The following is a 21,215-nucleotide window of genomic DNA, read 5'->3' on the forward strand; positions in this document are numbered from 1 at the left end:
GTGTGCTCAGCTCACTTTTGTTCACGCTACTGAATCACAACTGCAAAGCCAGATCCAGCTCCAACAGAGACATCAAGTTTGCAGATGACATGACAGCATTTGCCCTCATCAGCACCATGATGAGTTAAAATATTAGACAAGAGGAGGAAAATCTCATATGATGTGAGAATAACAACCTGAGTTTCAGTGTGGACACGACAAATGAGATGAATGTGGACTTCAGGAGGACTAGATGACATTCCTTAATTACACATTAAAAGCTAGGTAGTGGAGAGAGTAGAGAGCACCAAATTCCTGGGAGTCTGCATCAGAAGTGACCTATCCTGGGCGCACATCTCACTTGTCAGAATGTGCATCACCAACTGCACTTCCTGAGAAGACTGAGGTGGACAAGGCTACCGGCCACCATCCTGTAAACTTTCTGCAGAAGCTCTATCGAGAGTGACCTGGCCAGCTGCATCACAGTGTGGTATGGTTGCTGTAGAACATTGGATCGGAGGTCAATCCACAGACCAAAAGAGCGGCAGAGAGGATGACTGGGGTTTCCCCCCCCCCCCCCCCCCCCCCCCCCCCGCCCAGCTCCTCCTCATCATAAATGTGATCAACCAGGATAGTTGTTTAAATGGAGCTTGCAAAATCGTTGACAGCCCCTACCACTCAACATACGGGCCTAGGACATTTTGGCAGCCACATTTTAGTCCCAGAATTTTGGCCCTCACAGTTTGGCACCCACAATTTGATGCTGGACATTTTGGCCCGCTGCCAACCTCACTGACTACTTGCCGACTCCATCCCACCGGCTGCCCTATGACAGCCCCGCTGGCCACCCTGTGACCACCCCGCCGGCTACTCGCTGACAGCTCCACTTACAAGATGAAGATGTTGAAAGTAATAAAAAAGCATTTCCTTTACATGGTGAGTTAGTATGCTCTGAAATGTACTGTCTGAACTGTGCAGGGAGCTGGGCCAGCAGCAAACATGAACCTGAGTATAATAATAAATCCCAAAATTTTTGCCGAGGGAGGGTTAGATTATTTGTATTTGAATAATAAGTGATTATTTAATAAGTATAGACAATAAATCTCAAAATGTTTCTGAAATGCCACAATGCAGGGTGTTGCCAGGCCAGCGTCAAACTTTGGGCGGCAAAATGTCTGAAGGGCTACAGCAATTTTTTTGCCAAAATGTCCAGCACCAAAATGTCTGTCGACAAAAAGCGAGCCCCAACATGTGGGCTCAAAATGTTCGATTCTGTCTGCACACAGCATCTTTCAGCTGCTCCTGTCAGGAAAGAGATACAGGGGTATCAGAGCTAAAGCCACCAGACTGAGAAGCATCTTCTTTCCACTGGCAGTGAGAATGCTGAATGAACTGCTCATACATACCCTTTGAGTCTCTACTATTTATAAAGCGATATCTATGTATGTACTGTATATGTATCGTTTGTCTGCATGTGTGTTTGCATGTTTTTTCACCGTGGACTGGAGGACGCTCATTTGTCAGGTTGTGCTTATACAATTGGATGACAATCAACTTAAATTTGATTTTCACAGAGCTTTTGTGGCCATCTAGATCCTATTTCCACTAATTCCATTTCTCAGCACTTGACCTGTAGCTTTCTATTGCCATGGCATTTCAAGTATTCGCATTAATACTTTTTAAATGCTGTGAGAGTCTCGACCTTCTCAGCCCCTCTGGCAGTGAGTTGTAGATTTCACCACCTCGGGGTGAAAGAAATTTTCTTCAGCTTCTCTCTGAATTTCTAACCCTTACAATATATCTTTGCCTTGTGGTTCTGTAATCCTCTTGGAACTTCTGAACTGTGTTCTGTTTGTATCAGAAAAATTATGTTGAGTTCTAATGATCCCATTTTATTAATGGAAAAAAATCCTCTAGGCAAGGATACTTATGGCATACCAACTTTTTTTTCAATAATTTTCAATCAATGTAAAGTTATAAAACAAACAAAACCAAAATACATGTTGATACACAAAGAAAGAAGAATCAACAAATTATCACATTCTGTATTATGTATAATACAAAATTACACACCTTGCCAATCCTTAAAAGAAAAGTAGGAAACAAAAAAAAACGAGAAAAAAGAAAGAGAAAGACCCCCCCCTCCCCCAAAGGAAAAAAAGAAGAGGTAATTTTCCTCATATGATGTGACAAAATCATCTGTTTTCCAAAAGCATTAATTACTTGCAGATGAAACATTACATGATTCATCCAGAGCTTCTTCACATGGACACTTCTAGGGATACAGGAGATAGTGGTATTGGAGACTGGAGAGGCCCCTGTATATCTTAAATACGGGTTCCACATTCTTGAAAACATGTAACAATTTCTGAGGTTATAAGTAATTTCTCCAGGGCAACACAACTATGCATTTCTCACTTCAAGCGGGTCAGACTCAGTCAGGAATCAGATTTCCAAGAAATGGCTATGTGTTTCCTGGCCGCTGCTAAAAATGACATTCCAACTCTTAAAAGGTTTACTGAATAAAATGGTGCTTTTTGGAGAAATATCAAAGGTTCAGGGTTCCTTTATTGTCATGTGATAATACATTAAAAATGTAATATACATGATATACTTCAACTTTTGTCTGCCATAAGGCAAAAAAAGCCATTATTAGCATTGCCCAACGTCCCTAATGACAGGAGAAAGAGAAGCAAAAAAAAAAGTCCATGGGGGATTTTCCTCCAGCCTCTGTAGACCAGTAATCCAGATCTTGAGAACCAGACCAGGTATGACCTAGGGAAGGCTATCTTAACTGCAAAGAAGCAAATTCTGAGTGAAGTTAGAAACAGAATCAGCTATGGCAAGGGTTACAGGCCAGTATATCCTAAAAAGCTATGGCAAGGATTACAGCCCAGTACATCCTAAAAAGCAAGGCCTAGCATCATAAATGGCTGTGATGCTTCACTCCCCAATGAACTGGGCATCTTTTATACTCGATTTGAAAAGGCAAATTCAACTGCACCAGTGAGAATATCTGCAGAAGCTGGGGATACTGTGATATCTGTTTCAGAGGCCAAAGTCAAAGCATCTTTCAAAAGGGTGAACCCTCACAAGGCATCAGGTCAGGATGGCATTACTGGCAGGGTACTAAAAATCATTTTCAATCTCTCACTTGTGCAGTTGGAGGTTCCCACCTTCTTCAAAAGGGCATCCATCGTTCCAGTGCCTAAAAAGAGCAGAGTGAGCTGCTTCAATGACTGTTGCCCAGTAGCTCTCACATCTACTGTGATGAAATGCTTTGAGAGGTTGGTCATGGACAGAATTAATTTGTATCTAAGCAAAGACGTAGACCCACTGCAATTTGCCCATCACCACAATCATTCCACAGCAGATGCAATCTCACTGGCTTTCCACTCAGCCCTGGATCACCTGAACAACAGCAATACCTACATCAGGCTAGTTTTCATCAATTACCACTTAGCTTTCAACACCACCATCTCTTCTGTAGTAGTCAGCAATCTTCGAAACCTGGGCATCTGAGCCTCCTTCTGCAATTGGATCCTTGACTATCTTATCAGAAGACCACAGTCAGTACCAAGATCACTGACAATCAACGCAGTTGCACCTCAAAAATGTGTGCTTTTCCCATGCTCTCTACACCCTTGACTGTGTGACTAGGCACATTTCAAATGCCATGAACAAATTTGTTCATGACAGTATCGGTTGTCGGCAAAATCACAGATGGCAATGAGGAAGTGGACAGGAGTGAGAGAGATCAGCTAGTTGAGCTAGTCAATGTCAGCAAAACTAAGGAACTGATTGTGGACTTCAGGAAGGGGAAACCAGGAGAACACAAACCAGTCCTCATCGAGGGGTCAGCAGTGGAGAGGGTAAGAAACTTCAAATTACTGGATGTCATCATTTCTGAAGAGCCATCATGTTGATGCAATCATGAAGAAGGCAAGCCAGTGGCTATATTTCATTGAGTTTGAGGAAATTTTGTATGTCGCCAAAGACTTGTAAATTTCTACATGTACATGGAGAGCATTCTAACTGGTTGCATCACTGTCTGTTTTTGAGGTGCCAATGCACAGGACAGGAACAGACTACAGACAGTTGTAAACTCAGCCAGCGCCATCATGGGCATTAATTAGTCCACCCCATTAAGTGCATCTTTAAGATACAGTGACTCAAGAAAACAACTTCAATTATCAAAGACCCTCACCACCCAGGCCATGCCCTTTATCACAGCTCTCCTCAGGAAGGAGGTACAGGAGCCTGAAGATGAACACCCAGCATTACAAAAGCAGCTTCTTCCCCTCCTCCATCAGATTTATGAATGGACAACGAACCTATTGACAATACTTCATTTTTTTCCCACCAATTATTTATTTTTTTAAATTCTTGTATTTATGGAATTGTAATTTATAGTAATTTTACACCTTGTTCGGCGCAATACTGCTGGCGCAAAGCAACAAATTTTCTGATGTATGTCCATGACAATAACTCTGATTCTGAATTTGAACTTGATTCTCCATTGACTCGGGTAAATACCAAACTTTCAAAGGAAAGAATGTGTTTCACTTTCAGAATGCACTTTGTCAAACTCTAGCCTTGGCATACACAAGCATATTCCAACCTTTTTGGTCTGTTTGGCTTTGCTGACTTCCATTCATCCATCTTGTTCTTGCAGAAGGGTTCTGGCCTGAAATGTTGACCATTCATTTCTCCCACTGATGCTGCTTGATCCTTTAAGTTTCTCCAGCAGATTTTTTTGCTTTTGAGTTTTTTTAATTTGATGATTTTCCAAGGCAACATAAGTTATAGATGGTGTTGATGGGGAGGAGGGGGCTTTGTGTGATGGCCTAAGCCATGTTCACAACCCTCTGCACTTTATTGGAGTCTTGGGTGAAGCAGTGCCATGATGGACCATGAGAAGAAACTTGTTAAGGGATGCAAATTTTCTCTCTCTTCCTTCTTGCCATTGTATCGATATGGGTGGATCAAGACAAAGCCCTGGAGATGTGTACTCTTAGGAATTTAAAGCTGTGTTCTATTTCCACTTCAACACACCTTGATGCAGACTGGGAAGTGAGTTCCACCCCTCTTCTGGACATCTATAACCAGCTCCTTGGTCTTGCTAACACTGAGGGAGAAGTAGTTGTCCTGCCACTCTATCTTCCTTCTTTATTCTGAATCACCATTCTTAGAGATCCTGTCTATGTCAGTTGTGTCATCCACAAATGTATATATGGAGTTGGATCAGTGTTTGGCCACATAGTCATGAGTATACAAGGAAAATAGTAGACAATGAAAAAACAATGCTGGAGAAACTCAGCAGGTCAAACTGTACTTTATATAACAAACATTTTGGGCTTGAGCCATTCAGTAAGGTATGAGCAAAATGTAAGCAGGTGTCTGAATAAAGTTTGGTAGACACAGCCTTGTGGTGCCCCATTATTGATAATAATTGTGGAAGAGTGCTGTCATCATTTCTCACTTATTGCATCTGTGGGATAGGAAGTCATGGATCCATTTGCAAATGATGGTGTTGAGGGCAAGGTCCTGGAAATTGGGGATGAAAGTTTGGTACTATTGAGAGAGAGGGAGGCCCATTTGATGAATAATAACCTGTCATAGGTGTCCTTGTTCCAGGTATTCAAAGACAGGGTGTAGGCCCAGGGAAATGACATCTGCTGTGGACCAGTTGTGGCACTGCAGATTAGAGAGATTCCAAGGCACCTGGTTGGCTGGAGTTAACGTGAGCCATGACTTTCTCCTTGAAGCAGTTCAGGATCCCTTTATTGTCATGTTCATGAGTACATCAGATTAGTTCACTTTTGCTTGCCCATAAAGGCACATAAAGAGGTACCAGTAGTCCAACGTTCCCACCAAGAGAGGAAAGATTTTTCCTTCAGAGACAGAGTGTTTGTCACCTTGTTCACAAGCTTCTGTAATTGTACAGAGTCTCTTTTGCCAGTGAACTGTTTCAGACATCCAAGTCACCGTCCACAGCCCCTGGTTCTGACACAATATCATTAGGAAGCCCTTGAGGAGCTCTTTTTGTCATTGGCACCCTCATAATTCCTGGTCCTGATACTTGGTTCCCAGAAGTCATGATGGTGGATGTCAGAGCCACTGGCTGGAAGTCATTTATGTCCGCCACTATATTGTTCTTCGCCACTGAGATGTCAAAGGCCTTTTTTAAGCAGATGGGCCCTTCAGCCTGTACAAGAGAATGGTTGAAGATGTCTGTGAATCCTCCTGCCAGCTACGTGGCCAGTGTAGCATTTTGTTTAACTGCTCAAAGAATTGGCACTACCTCATTATTACTGTGGAATGCTAACCTAAAATATGTATTCAAATATCTTGGTAAGAGCCCAGAATTTAATTAAATAAATTAACATACAGAAAAGCTACTGTTATCCATGATAACATACTTGGACAGATCAACTTGCCTACCCTTGGTTCGCACTGTTTTTTCAACCAGTGTGGTTGCAGGCATTTTACCACAGGAAATAGTGTTGTTTGATGGAGTGCAGGACTATCCTGGTGTTATGGGTGGCTATGTTCCCAGAAATGCTCTGGCGCAGTCTGTTAAAAGTTATTGGTGGAATATATGTGAATGTCTTTGAGAACAGACATTCCCAGAAACTTTGGAATTGATGAAAATTTCAAACAATATTAAAACTAATAGCAACATTAAAAACAAACATACTTTTTAATCAATTAAATACATGTGAACATATGGGCAAATATCAATAAATGCTCAGATGTGAACAGCCCATTCATTTCCAAGACTTCTGCACTAACTTGGAGCAGACTGATTGGAATAGATTTCTCATCTTATGAACTGGAATATTTGTACGCCTTCAATATGTCAAAATGTGAGAAAAGGATGAAATGGATCACCATAAACAAATCCGCATGGCACTGACGATGGATTTAATTCTGTCATGTGCATAGGATTCATTGGACTTTAAAAAAAATCACAGTTAAATTAAAGTAGCCAGAACAGATGTGCAAGTAGTTTATGGGCACAGTTGAGATGCATCATGTTAAAGACAATGTCTCAGAATTTAACATCAGTTGTGAAGCATTGATCTTCCAGAAAGCTTCCTCTGCAGAAATAATTTTGTGATCTCTATGAGAACTGTAATTGGTATCCAGCTTCAGTAAAATCACAAGAGGCTACAGATGCTGAAATTGTGCTGAATGTTCCATTCTCAGATGAAAGGTCCCCTTTTCTATAGACAATGTCGTTTTTCCTCTACTGTGGATGATGGAGCTCTCTCTTGCATTTCCTAGATTTCCCAGAGTTCCACTCTCAATCGCCTCCCTCCAAAGAGAACAGAAGGGCATTGAGTTGAGGAGCAGGGTGTCATGTTACAACTGTACAAGATGTTGATACTGCAAGTGGAGTCCTGTTAGCAGTTCTGGTCACCCGCTTTGATTTAATTTATACTATTTTTGTTGGTGTATCTTATCTACGTCTGTGGCAAATAAGAATTTCAGTGCATCTCTACTTTGTACTTGTATACATGATAATACATTCTTATATATGTCGCTGGAAAGAAAATCATTAAGTTTAATGAGAATATTAGCAGGATTGGCAGGCTTGAATTATAAGGAGAGGTTGGAATAGGCTTGGACTTTTCTCCCTGGAGAAAGAGCACCTTACATAAGCTTATAAAATTTTGAGGGGATTGAAAGCTTAAAAAATCATAGTTTTATTTTCCCCAGGCTAAGGGAGTCTAAAGCTCGATGGCATGGATTCGAAGTCAGACAAAAAATATTAAAAGGGTCCTTAGGGGCACCTTCACACAGAGAGTGAGTCGTTGGTTATGGAGGCAGTTGCCAGAGGAAGTGGAGACATTTGAACAGGTGTATGGATTTCGAAGGATGCAGGCAAATGGAAATAGTTTGGTTGGCATGGACTAGTTGGGCCGAAGGACTTGTTTCCTTACTTTAGAATTCCACAACTCTTGAGAAATGCAGTTCACCCCACTGGCCTCTGCAACCTGCATGTAATCCTTCATCATTTCCATCAGCCATATCTCACCCTCTCCACCCCTTTTCCCCTTCTGCAATGAACATGTTCTCTGCAGCTCTGAAGCTTTCTTGTTCATTCATTCATTCATCCCTTCTTACCCATGTCTCCATCATCCCTGGCATTTTCTCCTGCAATTTCAGGAGTGCAATTCTGGTTCATCAACTGCCTTTTGGTCCATTTCCTCCTTATATTAACTATCACCTCACTCCTCAATCAGTCTTAATGAACAATTTTGACCTGAAATACTGATAATATCTATAAATATGCTCCATGGTCCTGAAGAAACACTTTCTCGTCCTACCGTGCGGGCATGGTATGAACGATAAATAAAGTTGATTTGAATTTCTCCCTCACCCCCATCCTCCCACTGATGTTGCTTGACTCATTGAATTCCTCAAACAGATTTTTTTTTGCAGTAAAACACTAAGCTCACTGTCTGTCCTAATGTGATAAAAGTATTTACCACTGACAGCGTGCCAGGAAGCCAACATTGTGTATTTTATTTGACCTTTTTTTGAATATATAGCATAATGCCCTAAATTAATTTTGAAATATATACTTATGTAAGATAAAATAAACTTTAAAATTTTAAATTCTTCGATATGAAAAATTCAAATCAATAAAATCTCGTGTTTTTTTGCTTTGCATTGTGCCACTGGAATTCCTAGTACAGGTACGCAATCCTTTATCCGAAACCCTTAAGGGACAGTGTTTCCGAATTTCAGATTTAAGCACACCCGAACTGTGCTGCCATATCCACCCCCCTTCAATCGCGCTGCCTTCTCTACCCCCACCCACCCCCTTCGCCCGCCCGACTCACACTGCTGGTCTCCCCCCATTGCCTGCCTGATTCGCACTGCTGTCTCTCTCGCCACTTGCCTGTTTTTGGAGCTTTCTGGATTTTAGAAGTCCGGATAAAGGATTGTGTCCTTGTATTGATGTCTAAATTGGGTTCATATCAAGTTACTCTGTAAAATTGTGTGGACACTTCTGGGCACGAGACATGTGGCCCTGAACCACCCTCAAAGCCAAACAGCAAAAAATAATTCTCTGAGCAATGTACATTTTGAAGCTTTGCAGGCTTATTGATTCCAACTTATGTAATAACACTCTTGCTCCTTCCCACCCCACTTCCACAATCCCTTTTGTCCTTTTCCCATCCCTCTCAACCAGCCAGTCTATTACTCATCACTTACGCTTCCTTTTTCCCGACATCAAACAATCGAACCACATTCTGCTTCCTTTTCTCCAATGACAGCATCCAAAGTATCTGCTCCCCAGTCCCAAATTTGCTCCTCCCTAATCTATCAGCAGGTCTATCCTGAGTTTTAGCCCTCTAACTCCATTTCTGCTTTCCCATCCTCTCCTCTATTCAAATTGTCGTCTCCTCCCATACCATTCTCATCCCAACTGCCAGCCTCCGACAACAATCTCACCATTATCATCTTCATCCAAATTACATGGCTCTGAAATTATTATTAGTGGTATTGCTGTAACTATCTGATGCAACAGAAGTTTTAGGCATAGGTGAATAATTTCTTTTGAGTCACATAATTTGCCAACCTGCAATTATTGCTTTTATTGCCCATAAAAAAAATTCAACTCAACTTTGTTTCTAATGTAACATTTCATGAATTTTCCAGGGTACTTTATGGTGTGAAATTTAAGTGATTTCTCTTATTTGCAGTGAAGGAGGCTGAAAACAGCACAGGCTCTGAAAGAGGTTGAATCATTGACAGGAGCACTGGGAATTCCTAATTAAACCAGGCATGCATGGAAACAGTGCTTTTGTTGTCAGCTTCATGGCATAATTCCAACACCCCCATTTCTGACCTTATGATAAAGGTAAGGTCATTGTAGAAACAGCTGAAGATGTTTCAGCCTTGAAAATTACCCCGAGGAACTCTTAGAGCTATGTCCGAGACTTTGATGGTGGCTTTCAATATCCATAAATATCTTCCATCATGCTTGGTCGAACTCCTTTGGGAGTTTCCCTTTGATTCTTATAACCTTCACTTTGATTAGGACTCTTGGCTCGAGTCAAGCTGCTCAAGTAGTTTAGACAGTGGCATCCACTGAGTAAAGTGGAAAATTTTCAAAATATTTTTTATCCATGAAAAGCAGGATAAATTGAAATTAGTCAATTGCCACCTCCTCAGTTTTATCAGAACTACTTACTGGTAGTTTCAGACTCCATTGCAGCCTTGGACCAAACAAACATAAATAAAAATGCTGAATTTTGGGAATTCTGGTAGAGAGCTCGCATTTGACTGACTGTAATAGTGAAGAGTCGATTCTTTTTTTTTTAATTGTTTAAATATTTTATTTACAGAACAGTAGAAGACTATTCCGGCCATTTAAACCCGTGCTGCCCAATTACACCCAAATTACCTGTCAATTTTGGAGGGAGGGAGGAAACTGGAGCATCCAGGGAAAACCCATGGAGACACCAGGAGAACATGCAAACTCCTTACAGCCAGCGTCAGGTTTCAGCCCGATCACTGGTGCTGTAATAGTGTCATGCTAACTGCTACACTAACTGTGCTGTACATTTCTTGATGCACTGTGAAATATATTGGATTGGAAAACTAGTATTTGCCATTTTTATTCATCCCTTATTGAGGATGGGAATGTTCATGGAACTTCCTTCTCTTGTTGTTTAATTTCCCTCAAAATGCAGAACTGCAAAGCTTTGATGTGATCATTTGTTGTGCTATCACTTCTACTTACGCATGTTGATTCCATGGTTTCACTTGCACACGCTCCTCTTTTGTACCTTCAGTAGCCTGATAACTTATTTTTGTGTTCTGTACATCTGAAGCTTATTCTGGCAACCTGCTTTGCATTTCTCAATGAAATAAGGCTGGTCCTGTGCAAAGATGTAAATTCTAGAATGAGGGTAGTAAAATGCATTTCTCCTGTCTTTGATCGCCATGGCTATTTATAGTTGCCTAATTTTGAGCTTTGATTGGAACTTGATTAGTTTTGAATCTCGCCTATGTTGTTTGAAAGTCATTAGCATAGCACACTGGAAAGAACTCAGTGAAGCTCCTATGACTACGGTCATGGATTGCTTAGTGAAAGTGAGCATAAGTGGAATTTGCTCACCATGATTCTCTTTCAGATAGTGATGTTCTCTGTGTACAAGAATAGTTTTGTAATTAATGATGGGAGCATTTCTTTCTCGATTGCTTTTTTTTAAAAACTTTATTTAACAGAATTTAGACAACTTTCAATCAAACATAACAGAAAAAAAAAATTTTTTTGTATATATAAAAAGAAACAAAAAAAACCCAAAAATCAAAAACCCCACCCACCCTCCCACCCCTTCAGCCAGCCCCTTTAAGGGGAGCCAAATATAAAGATAATACAGTGATTATAAAGAATATTTCAAAGTATTTCTAAGTTCATATATTCCAAATAGGAAGACCACATTTTAACAAAAAAATGAATAATTATCATGCAGATTGCATGTAATTTTTTCCATAATAATACAATTTCTCAACTCATTATGCCAGAGTGTTATACTAACCTCCACATTATCCTTCCAAGTACTAGCTACACATTTTTGTGCTACAGATAACACTAGACGTACAAACGCAATTTGAAATTTATCCAACCCTAGTCCTTTCAAAGAAACCATATATCCCAACAAAAAGATTGATGGGTCTAATGGTAATTTAGTCTTAAATACTTTTTCCAAAACCAACCTAATTCCTTCCCAATATGGTTGTACTTTAAAACAATACCAAACAGCATGTAAAAAAAGTTCCAGTACATAGTCCACATCTAAAACAAGAATCCGAATTACTAAATCCATATTTTTTCAATTTCTCTGGAGTCAAATATAATTGATGTAAAAAAATTATAATTAACCATTCCATAATGCACATTCGTCACTTTAGTTACACTATCAGAACACATAACCTCCCAATTATCTTCCAGAAAAATATAGGTTAAATCACTTTCCCATTTAAGCCTATATTTTTCCCATTCCAGTTTATCCATACAACCCTGTAATAATTGGTACATATCTGAAATATAACCTTTCTTAGGTAAAATTCAACAGAAAATCCATCATCTCCTGGCGACTTTCCATTTGGCATCTCTTGTATAGCCTCTTTAATCTCAAAATCCGTAAATGGAGCATCCAATTCTTTAACCTCATCCTCCCCTAAAACAGGTAAATTTAATTTGGATAAATAGGATTCGATAGAACCAGCGTCCTGCTTTCCCTCAGAAGTATATAATTTTTGATAAAATGAATAAAACTGATCATTAATTTCCTGAGGTTTATAGGTAACTATTGAATTCTTTTTCACAGCATTAATAATTCATGTCTGTTCTGTTTTTAATTGCCATGCTAATTACCTTATGAGCTCGCTCACCCAGTTCATAATAACATTGCTTAGATCAATAAAGTAGATGCTCATACTGATAAGCTTGTAAAGTATTATAATGTAATTTCAACTTCATTAAAGCAGCTTTTTTATCTTCTGTAGCATCTTTCTGAAATTCCTTTTCCAATTCAGCAATTTGTTTCTCTAACATTAAGCTTTCCGCCGCATATTGCTTTTTAACTTTCGTGGTATAACTAATAATTTGCCCTCGTAAATATGCTTTCAAAGCATCCCACAATACAAAATTACTATGTACTGAATTGACATTCTCAGCCAAAAACAGAGTAATCTGCTCCTTAACAAAAGTAATAAACTCCGGTTTCTTCAGTAGCATTGTATTAAATCTCCATCTGTAAGATGATTGGACTACTTCTGAACCTACACAGGAAAAAAATAACATAGAATGATCCGATATAACCCAACTTTTATACTCAACCTGTAATACTCTACCTTACAGATGTGCCGTAACCAAAAAAAATCTATTCTAGAAAAGGAATCATGTCTAGAGGAATAAAAGGACAAGTCTTTCTCTGTAGGGTTTACTCTCCTCCAAACATCAACCAGATTCAAATCCTTCATCAAAGCTCCTATTTGTGTTGCCGCCTTTTATTTCCTTATACTTTTTGGAGATCTATCCAATAAAGGATCCAAAACACAATTAAAATCTCCCCCGATCAAAATATTATTATTGGCCTGATTAAGCAATAAAAAAGCCTCCAACATAAACCGTTCATCATCTACATTAGGTGCATAAATATTAAACAAAGTCCATGATTCACCAAAAATTTTACAATTAACCATCAAAATTCTCCCAGCATTTCCTTCAAGCGATTTTAATTCAAACGGTAATTTCTTATGAATTAAAATTGCTACACCCTTTGCTTTAGAATGAAAAGAAGAAGAAAATACATGACCAACCCACTTTCTCTTCAATTTCAAATGTTCTTTTTCAGTCAATTATGTTTCTTGCAAAAAAGAAATATCAACTTTCATTTTTCTTATATAAGTCAAAACTCGTTTACACTTAATTGGGTTATTCGAACCCTGAACATTAAATTTGCAAAATTCAAATTAGACATATCTTAATCTAATAATATATTCCACTACTATAAAATAATGCTCCCCTCTAATTCCCTTAATATTCTAACCTCCCCCCTTATGTAAATATTCAAAAAAAAGGAAAAAAAAACTAACAATCCCCAAAACAAACTACTAAAAAGTAGTAGCTCCCTAAAAATCTGGGTGTGGTAAAACCCACTAGTGCTAGATGACTGAAGGTCTCAGTGTCATCCACCCCCCCAGTCAGACTTCCACAAAGTACTGAAACAAAAATAATCAACCCAATGATTCCAGTCCCAATGATTGTTCCGGATCTTCAATATCAAGAAGACTTTGTGTCAATTCAGCTTTCTTCCCATTCTTTCCATGTTTCCCATTCTTCCCATTTCCATTGCCATTTACCCTCCTCTTGGGTGACAATGATGATGATCGTCTCCATTTCCTCGTAAATCTGGCAATGAATTAGCAAAGATTAATGCATCATGATCATTTTCAAAGAATTGAGATTGAAAGTTCCCATAAAAAACTTTCAACATGGCCGGATAACGAAAGGCAAATTTATATCGCTTTCGCCACAATACTTCTTTAGCTGAATTAAATTCTTGGCGCCTTCTAATAATTTCTTGACTCAAATCCACATTAAAAATAAACCCTATTATTCTGGACCATCATTGGAGCCTGATTCTGTCGTGCCTTCTGCACCGCCATTCGTAGTATAATTTCTCTGTCCTGGTATTTCAAACAGCGAATCAAAACTGCTCGTGGGGGTTGGCCTGGAAATGGTTTCTTCCTTAGTGCTCTATGTGCTCGATCTAACTCCAGACCATTCGGAAACAATTCCTTGCCCAACACCTCAGGAATCCAATTCAACTTTACCGGATCAGAACCTTCTATATTTTCTGGAAGACCTACCATTTTTATGTTATTTCTTCAACCCTGATTTTCTAATGAATCAATCTTCTTCAATAATTCCATTATTTTGGATCCCCCAATCCACGAACGAATTCTCCACTTTTTCCATTTTTTCTCTATTATGCTCCACTTGGTTCTTACATTCAAAAAAAGCTTCTTCAATCTTTTTTAAATTATCTTCTTCAGTGTCCACTGATTTTATACATCTACTAACATCACTTTTAACTACATTAATATCTTGCTTCATACAGGTCATTTCTTCACATATAGTAGTCACTTCCATAAATCCTTGAGACATCTGTATTGACATATTTTCCATTTGATGAGCAATCGCTTCCAAAATTGTGAACACAGAATCCAGTCCAGGTTCCATCACCTCCTTCTCTGGTCTCAGTCCCTATTTCTTCCTGTGTAAGTTCCTGTAATGTTGATCTTTCTTCCTCCTCTAACATCATAGGTCCTCTTCCAGTGCGGCTGCGGGTCTGGACGCATTCGACAGTGTGCCGACCTCGTCAGCCCGCCGCTGTTCAGGCTCCCCCACAGCCCACGCCTTGTCCAGTAATTCCCGGACCCGTGATCCTCTGTGCATGCCCAGCAAAGTCACCGATTGTGCATGTGCATCTTCCGACGCCACATTGTGCGCTCCCAGACCGCCAGGCAGTATAGCGGGCTCGGCCGATCTGCCCGCACCCCCGGACTCACAGAGGCGCGAGTCAGGGCCGGTCGAGCCCGTCACTGAGCCAGCGCCATCGCAAGTGGCGCGATCGGCACCGGCTTAATACTCAACAGAGCAGGAGTCCTCTGAGGCTTGGGGACTCCAGTCAATGATTCCATGGCTTCAACTTGGTAAATAGGCCTCAGTTCTTCAACACTTTTGTAAGGTAATTTCTTTTGCAATTGAGCTTTTAATTTTTTTCACGTTTGCAGCCATTGCAATCCTCCAATATTCCAAAGTCTAAATATTTTTAAACACTTTTACAAATTTTAAATTTGGTTATTTAGAAGTCTAACTGGGGGAAGGTGGAATCACACGTCTTCCCACTATGCCATCTTGCCACGACCCCCCACTGGATTACTTATTTGAGTGAATTTATATTCCTGAGATCCCACCATGAAATTTGAAAAAGTATCTGGATTTTAGTCCTGATGAAGCCAAGCTACATGACAACTTTTAACAGTGCTTTGAACATTTCAAGCACTGGAACCACTTATAATAGTAGTTATGAGTGGTAGAATCATGAGAGACTGAAGATCCTGGAATCTGGAACAAAAAAACAATCTGCTGGAGCAACATCAGAAGGATTTGCCTTGATGAAGGATTCTGACTTGAATTCCCCCAGCAGAGTGTTTTCTACTTTAACCACTCCAAATGTAAGGCTTACTAAAGCACATAGCCACTCAAAGCTGGGTGTTAACTATAGTCCCAGCAATTACCAGGTAATGCAAGCAACAGACATGGATTAATGCAGGACTGCAAGACATTCGCCTGTGTTCAATGAGTATATTTATCTTTATGTTCATGCACTTGATCCACATACTCCCATAACTGTGTTCCCAATTTCTGAGGCTGAGGTGAACAAAACCTTAAGGAAAGTCAATCCTCAAAAGTGTCCAGTCCAGATGGTATATCCGGCTGTTTCATTGAAACCTGTGAGAACAAACTGGTGGGAGTTTTTGCGGACATTTTCAACCTTCCACTACAACAGTCTGAAGTACTCACCTGCTTCAAAATTATATCCATTATTCCAGTACACAAGATGAGCAAGGTAACTGACCTTGATGATTCTCAGCTGGTGGCACTAATATCTACTGTGATTAAGTGCTTTGAGGCTGGTTATAGAGAATATCAACTCCTATTTTAGGAAGGACCAGGACCCACTTCAGTTTGCCTATCATTGCAACAGGCTATTGACAAATGCCATTTTGCTGGCTTCCACTCAGAGTTAGTTCTTGATGGCAGAAATACCTTGGTCAGGCTGTTCTTCAATAGTTCAGTATTTGACACCATCATACCAGCAAAATCTGTGACCATTCTAAAGAATCTGAGATTCTTCCATTCCTCTACAAATTCCTTATCAGCAAACTCCAGTGCATATTGACCATCAACAAAGCGACACCCTTAGGCTGCATGCTTAATTCCCTACTGTAATCCCTGTACACTCATGATTATGTGGTCAAGTTTGGTTCCAACTCAAATCTATAAATTTGCTGATGACACCACCATTGGCTGAATAACTGATGTGTCAGAGTACAGGACTGAGATCAAGAATCTGTTTGAGTAGTGCCAGAAGAACATTCTTGTTCTTAATGTCACTAAGACCAAGGAGTTTATTGTTGATTTTAAGAAGCGGGGGAGGGGTGGCAGGGTACCAGTTCACATTGATGGGTTGGAAATGGAGAAGATTAGTACTTTCAAGTTTCTGAGACTCTGTATTTCAGAAGGCCTCTCCTGGATTGAGCACATTGAGGCAACTGTGAAGATGGCAAACCAACAAATTTATGGAAGAAATTTGCCAGGATTTTGAATTATTAAACTTCTGTGGGTGCACTACAGAGAATATATTGACTGCCTCACAGCCTAGGAATGCCAAAGGCTCAAGAAAATAGCTAATGTAGCCACGTCCATCCCATCCATTGAATGCATTGATGTGAGGCATTGACTCAAGAAGGCAGCCAACGTCATAAAGGATCCCAATCACGCTGGTCACAACCTCTCACTGCTATCTTTGAGGAGAAGATACAAAAGTCTGAAGATCTGCACTTTTAGGATCGAGAACAGTTTCTTTCCAGTAGCTGTCAGGCTCTTGAATCTCCCCTTGTTTCTCTAATCAGAGACTGCTCCAACTAAACTGTTGCATAATCACTTTTTTCAGGATAATTGTGAATATTTATATATCTTTTGTATTTATTGTCTCTTTTTATTTCTAATTATGTATACTGTTGTAGTCTTTTAAATAAGAACCTGCTTGGCTGCATGAGGTAAGAATTTGATGCTTATGTGTATTGTACAATGTATATGACAATAAATTCATTGTGGTTATCACTAACCCGGTGTCACTCAATTTCACCTAATTCTGTTCATGTGATCTTCGAGCTTGATTAAAAATATACAGTGAATTGTATTAACAATGTTCAGAGCTTTTCACTGTCAACTGTGTGTAAAGCAATACAAATTTCTAACTCTGTCAAAGCAACAACTCGCTTACCAGGATGCCACAGCATCATATACCAACATTAAACCGAGGTGGAAAATCAGAAAGTTTTTTTTTTAAACACAGTTTCTGATATTATGTTGAATACACAACTGACAAAATATTATCAGTGGTAGATAGCGCAAAGAGAAGAGCAAAGATGTGAGACTTGTTCAGGCTAACAAGCATTGACAAGGCATAATGGATTGTGTGGTGAAGTGTTACAAATGGCATGGTGCACATGTACAAATCAAATGCTGCTATATTAATGTGCATGATGTTCAAGGTTGGAGATAGTTATAATAGTATACAGTTTACATAAATTGATTACTGACTAATATTCATCGAATTGTCTTTTTCTTTGTTTATATTTATCATAGGAGGTGGCAGAGTTGATTTGATTGATCAAGATGGCCATAGTCCTTTACACTGGGCTGCCCTAGGAGGAAATGCAGATGTTTGCCAGATCCTAATTCAGAATCAGATCAACCCTAATGTGCAGGATTTTGCTGGAAGAACTCCGTTGCAGTGTGCTGCATATGGAGGCTACATCAACTGCATGGCGGTGCTGATGGAAAACAAAGCTGATCCCAATATTCAAGACAAAGAGGTAACCTATTAACGATGGTGTTTCGGAAACTACTATTGAACAAAGAAAAACTACAATTATTTCAACTGATTTCTCTTAATCTTGGCATTTGTGGTACAATGAAATTTAGTTCTGTATAAAATTAATTTACTTGCATATCACCTCTACCTTTGTCAGTTTATGAAAGTCTTAATGGATGTGTATCTTCTGAATTATTTCCTGCAGACCCAGTGGATGGAAGGACTTGGGTTCTTAATTGTAGTATTTTCTACAGTCTATTTTCAGTTATGGCTTCTCTGTTGGGATCATGGCAATTTGCATCTAGCCTGAGAAAGGAATAATTGTCAAATTACAGTGAGGCTTCTCATTCACCTTGTATTGATAGAAGGAACCCATTTCCCTCCAAAATGAAGCAGAATTTAAAAAAACAATTTCAGCAAAAAATTCTTTTGAAGTGAAGGTAGTTTATAAATTGTACCCAAATTATGAATATTGCATTAAAATACCTATGGATAGTTTTTTCTATTGAAATATTAACAATTAATTTATGTCTTCTGCAACTATTGCCATGATGAACATTGACTTTTCCCTATCCTTTTATTATGTTTGAAATAATTAAGTGGTTTAATAGGAATAACCTGACAAGAAAATTGTCTGTGATTTTTTTGCCTTGCCATTGTTTTGATGCTACTCTTGTTGTCACTGAATCCACCATACCAGTTCTTCAGTTATCTCTTTTACGTAATTTTCAACAAATATTGGAAGTACTACCCTTAAAAATGAAAATCAATTTATCTGAACTGATGTGGTTATTTCATATTTTGGAGTATGTCATTATCTCTTCATTAATAGAATACATCAGAGAGGTGTAGAGTAAGCAATAATCATTGTTAAGGTAGAAGAAAATGTGTTTTAAAAATACAGTTAACAACCTATGAAAGAGCCTGAAATATAAAACAGGTTAATTGGCATCCATATATAGGAAAGAAAGATTAATGATATTTAATTTTTCCTCAACACTGGAAGATAAGTAGGCCTTGTGAAAGACGTGGTTGAAATTTGGAATAGTCTGCCAGATAGTTGATTTAAAAATAGATTCACAAGTAGCTTTTTAAAAAAAAATGGATCAGTGAAGTAGAAAAAATTGCTGAGACATGTTAAGATTAATGCATAGGTTTTACTAGATTGAACAGTGATGGAGTCTTGGAGACTTCGGATTGCATGGGCTTCTTTTATGCTTAAATTAGGAAGAGGATCAAATTTAATAAAGTTTCATTGTTTTTGTTTTGTTGAAACTCAGCTATTGAAAGCTAAATTATAAAAAATACTTCTACACAATTCTTTCAAAACTCGCTTGTCAAAATGTGGTTTAAAACAAAATCTTAGCACTGATTTATTTTAAATGAAATACCACTGACTCAACGTTTTTCAAATTCTTCCCTCTGATCTTAATTTGTTGCCCAGCTTGTACCTACCTTTAGTGCAGTCAGTGCTGAAACACAGTAATAATAGGCAGGAAGGGACATTCAGACTTAAAACTGAAGAGGGAGCAAGTCACTTCGACTCTCAAGCCTCTTCTGCAATTTAATAAAGACCTTGGTTGATCTGACTACAACTTCAACTGCCTATTCTGGGTAAACTTTCATGCCCTACATTTCATGAATTGATCTCTCTGCCTTAAAATATTCAAAGGTGTGGCTTCCATTACCCTTTAAAGAAGTGAATTCCAAAGACATATGTGCTCTAAGACAGAAAAAAACATCTCTTTCTAAAATGGGTGATCCTTTTTAAATTGTCATGTTAGATCAAATTCTCCTACAAATATTCTTTGCACATCCACAGCTACAAGACCCTTTAGGATTCAATCGTGTGCCATCCATTTCAAGAATCTGTGCAGTAAGGCTTTTCTAAGCTGCTTTCAGCATTTTTCAAGTTTCAAGATTCCTTTATTGCCATGTAATAGTACAGAACATGTAATATATGAAAAATTGCCTTCTGCCTGCCATAAGGCAAACAAAGAGTTGCCATTAGTGTCACCCAGCAGCCCTTACAATAAGAAAGAGAAGTAAAAAAGGGACCTTTCAGAGTCACTGATTGTCCGTGGATTCACCTCCAGTGCTCCTGCACCCTCTGCAGCCACACAGAATCCTGGTCATTCCTTCAGCAACCCAAGCTCCAGATACAAACCTCCGAAATGATCAGGAAGCCTTTAGCACCCAACGCCCTTCCAGAGCCCATCTTGCCCTCACCATCTCTTGAATCCCAACTGCAATACCTAGCTCCCACGAGCCAATCTGCAGCAGCCCACAATGCAGGTCCCTCAACCTCAAGTCACCATCAGCCCGGAGCCTGTGTGGGTCACTGAGCCTCTTGCTGGTTCACTGCCATAGTCACCTTCCCTATAGAGTTATCTTCTCTGTGTTTTTGTTTCATCTGGGGGTACTCTGCCTGTTTTTGATGCCTTGTGCCAGTTTACTGCTTTCTGGAGTCTGTAACCCCTCTTGGCTGCTGCTGAGCATAGGTGCCACCATCTTGGGCACAGAGCTCCATGGATGCAGGATTTTACTTACAAACATTGTTTGCTCCTTTAATGGACAGTTTAAAATTGGTATGGAGCAGCCATTATTAGGACTGGGTAGTTAAACCATTCAAAGTAGTGCTGTGTCTCCGCTCTCCTGGGCCTGCACCAACAGCAGTGCCATTATTAGCAGCTCCAGCAGTGGCACCATTTGTTTCATCTTTCCATAAATAAGGAGGTCAATACTGTACACTGAACTTCACATCTTGTCTCACAAGTGCTCTGTATTGCTCTCTTAATCTTGTAGACCCATTTGGAAATACCAGTAGGGCCTTGCACACTGGACCAAGAAAAAGCAGATCTGCGTGCCCTTTCACATTACCAACCTGGTATTGCAGAGCTTAGGGGAGCCCAGCCTCCAGCAGTAATGTCCAGAGTAACATATTACGTACTTGCAAGTGAATGCTTTGTTCTCTAAGAAGAGTATCCACATCTCACTTCAGCCATTCTCTCTCCCGGGGTGGGTGGGGGA

The 21,215-nt window shown here is 39.5% G+C and overlaps 1 protein-coding gene across 10 annotated transcripts in view; it reads left to right on the plus strand.

Annotated features, from left to right (window-relative positions):
- The window catches only part of invs (inversin), a 313,548-nt gene that overhangs the window by 183,925 nt on the left and 108,408 nt on the right, over positions 1 to 21,215 (plus strand). For all 10 annotated transcript variants that reach the window (XR_011349882.1, XM_069913577.1, XM_069913576.1 and 7 more), the window contains one exon: positions 17,957 to 18,186. Coding sequence is in view for 9 of the 10 variants with exons in the window: in XM_069913577.1 (XP_069769678.1) it covers positions 17,957 to 18,186 (230 nt within the window). In the remaining variant the exon portion in view is untranslated. The remainder of the gene's footprint in view (positions 1 to 17,956; positions 18,187 to 21,215) is intronic.

The sequence above is a fragment of the Narcine bancroftii genome, chromosome 1, assembly GCF_036971445.1.
Source record: "Narcine bancroftii isolate sNarBan1 chromosome 1, sNarBan1.hap1, whole genome shotgun sequence".
Taxonomy (NCBI): Eukaryota; Metazoa; Chordata; class Chondrichthyes; order Torpediniformes; family Narcinidae; genus Narcine; species Narcine bancroftii.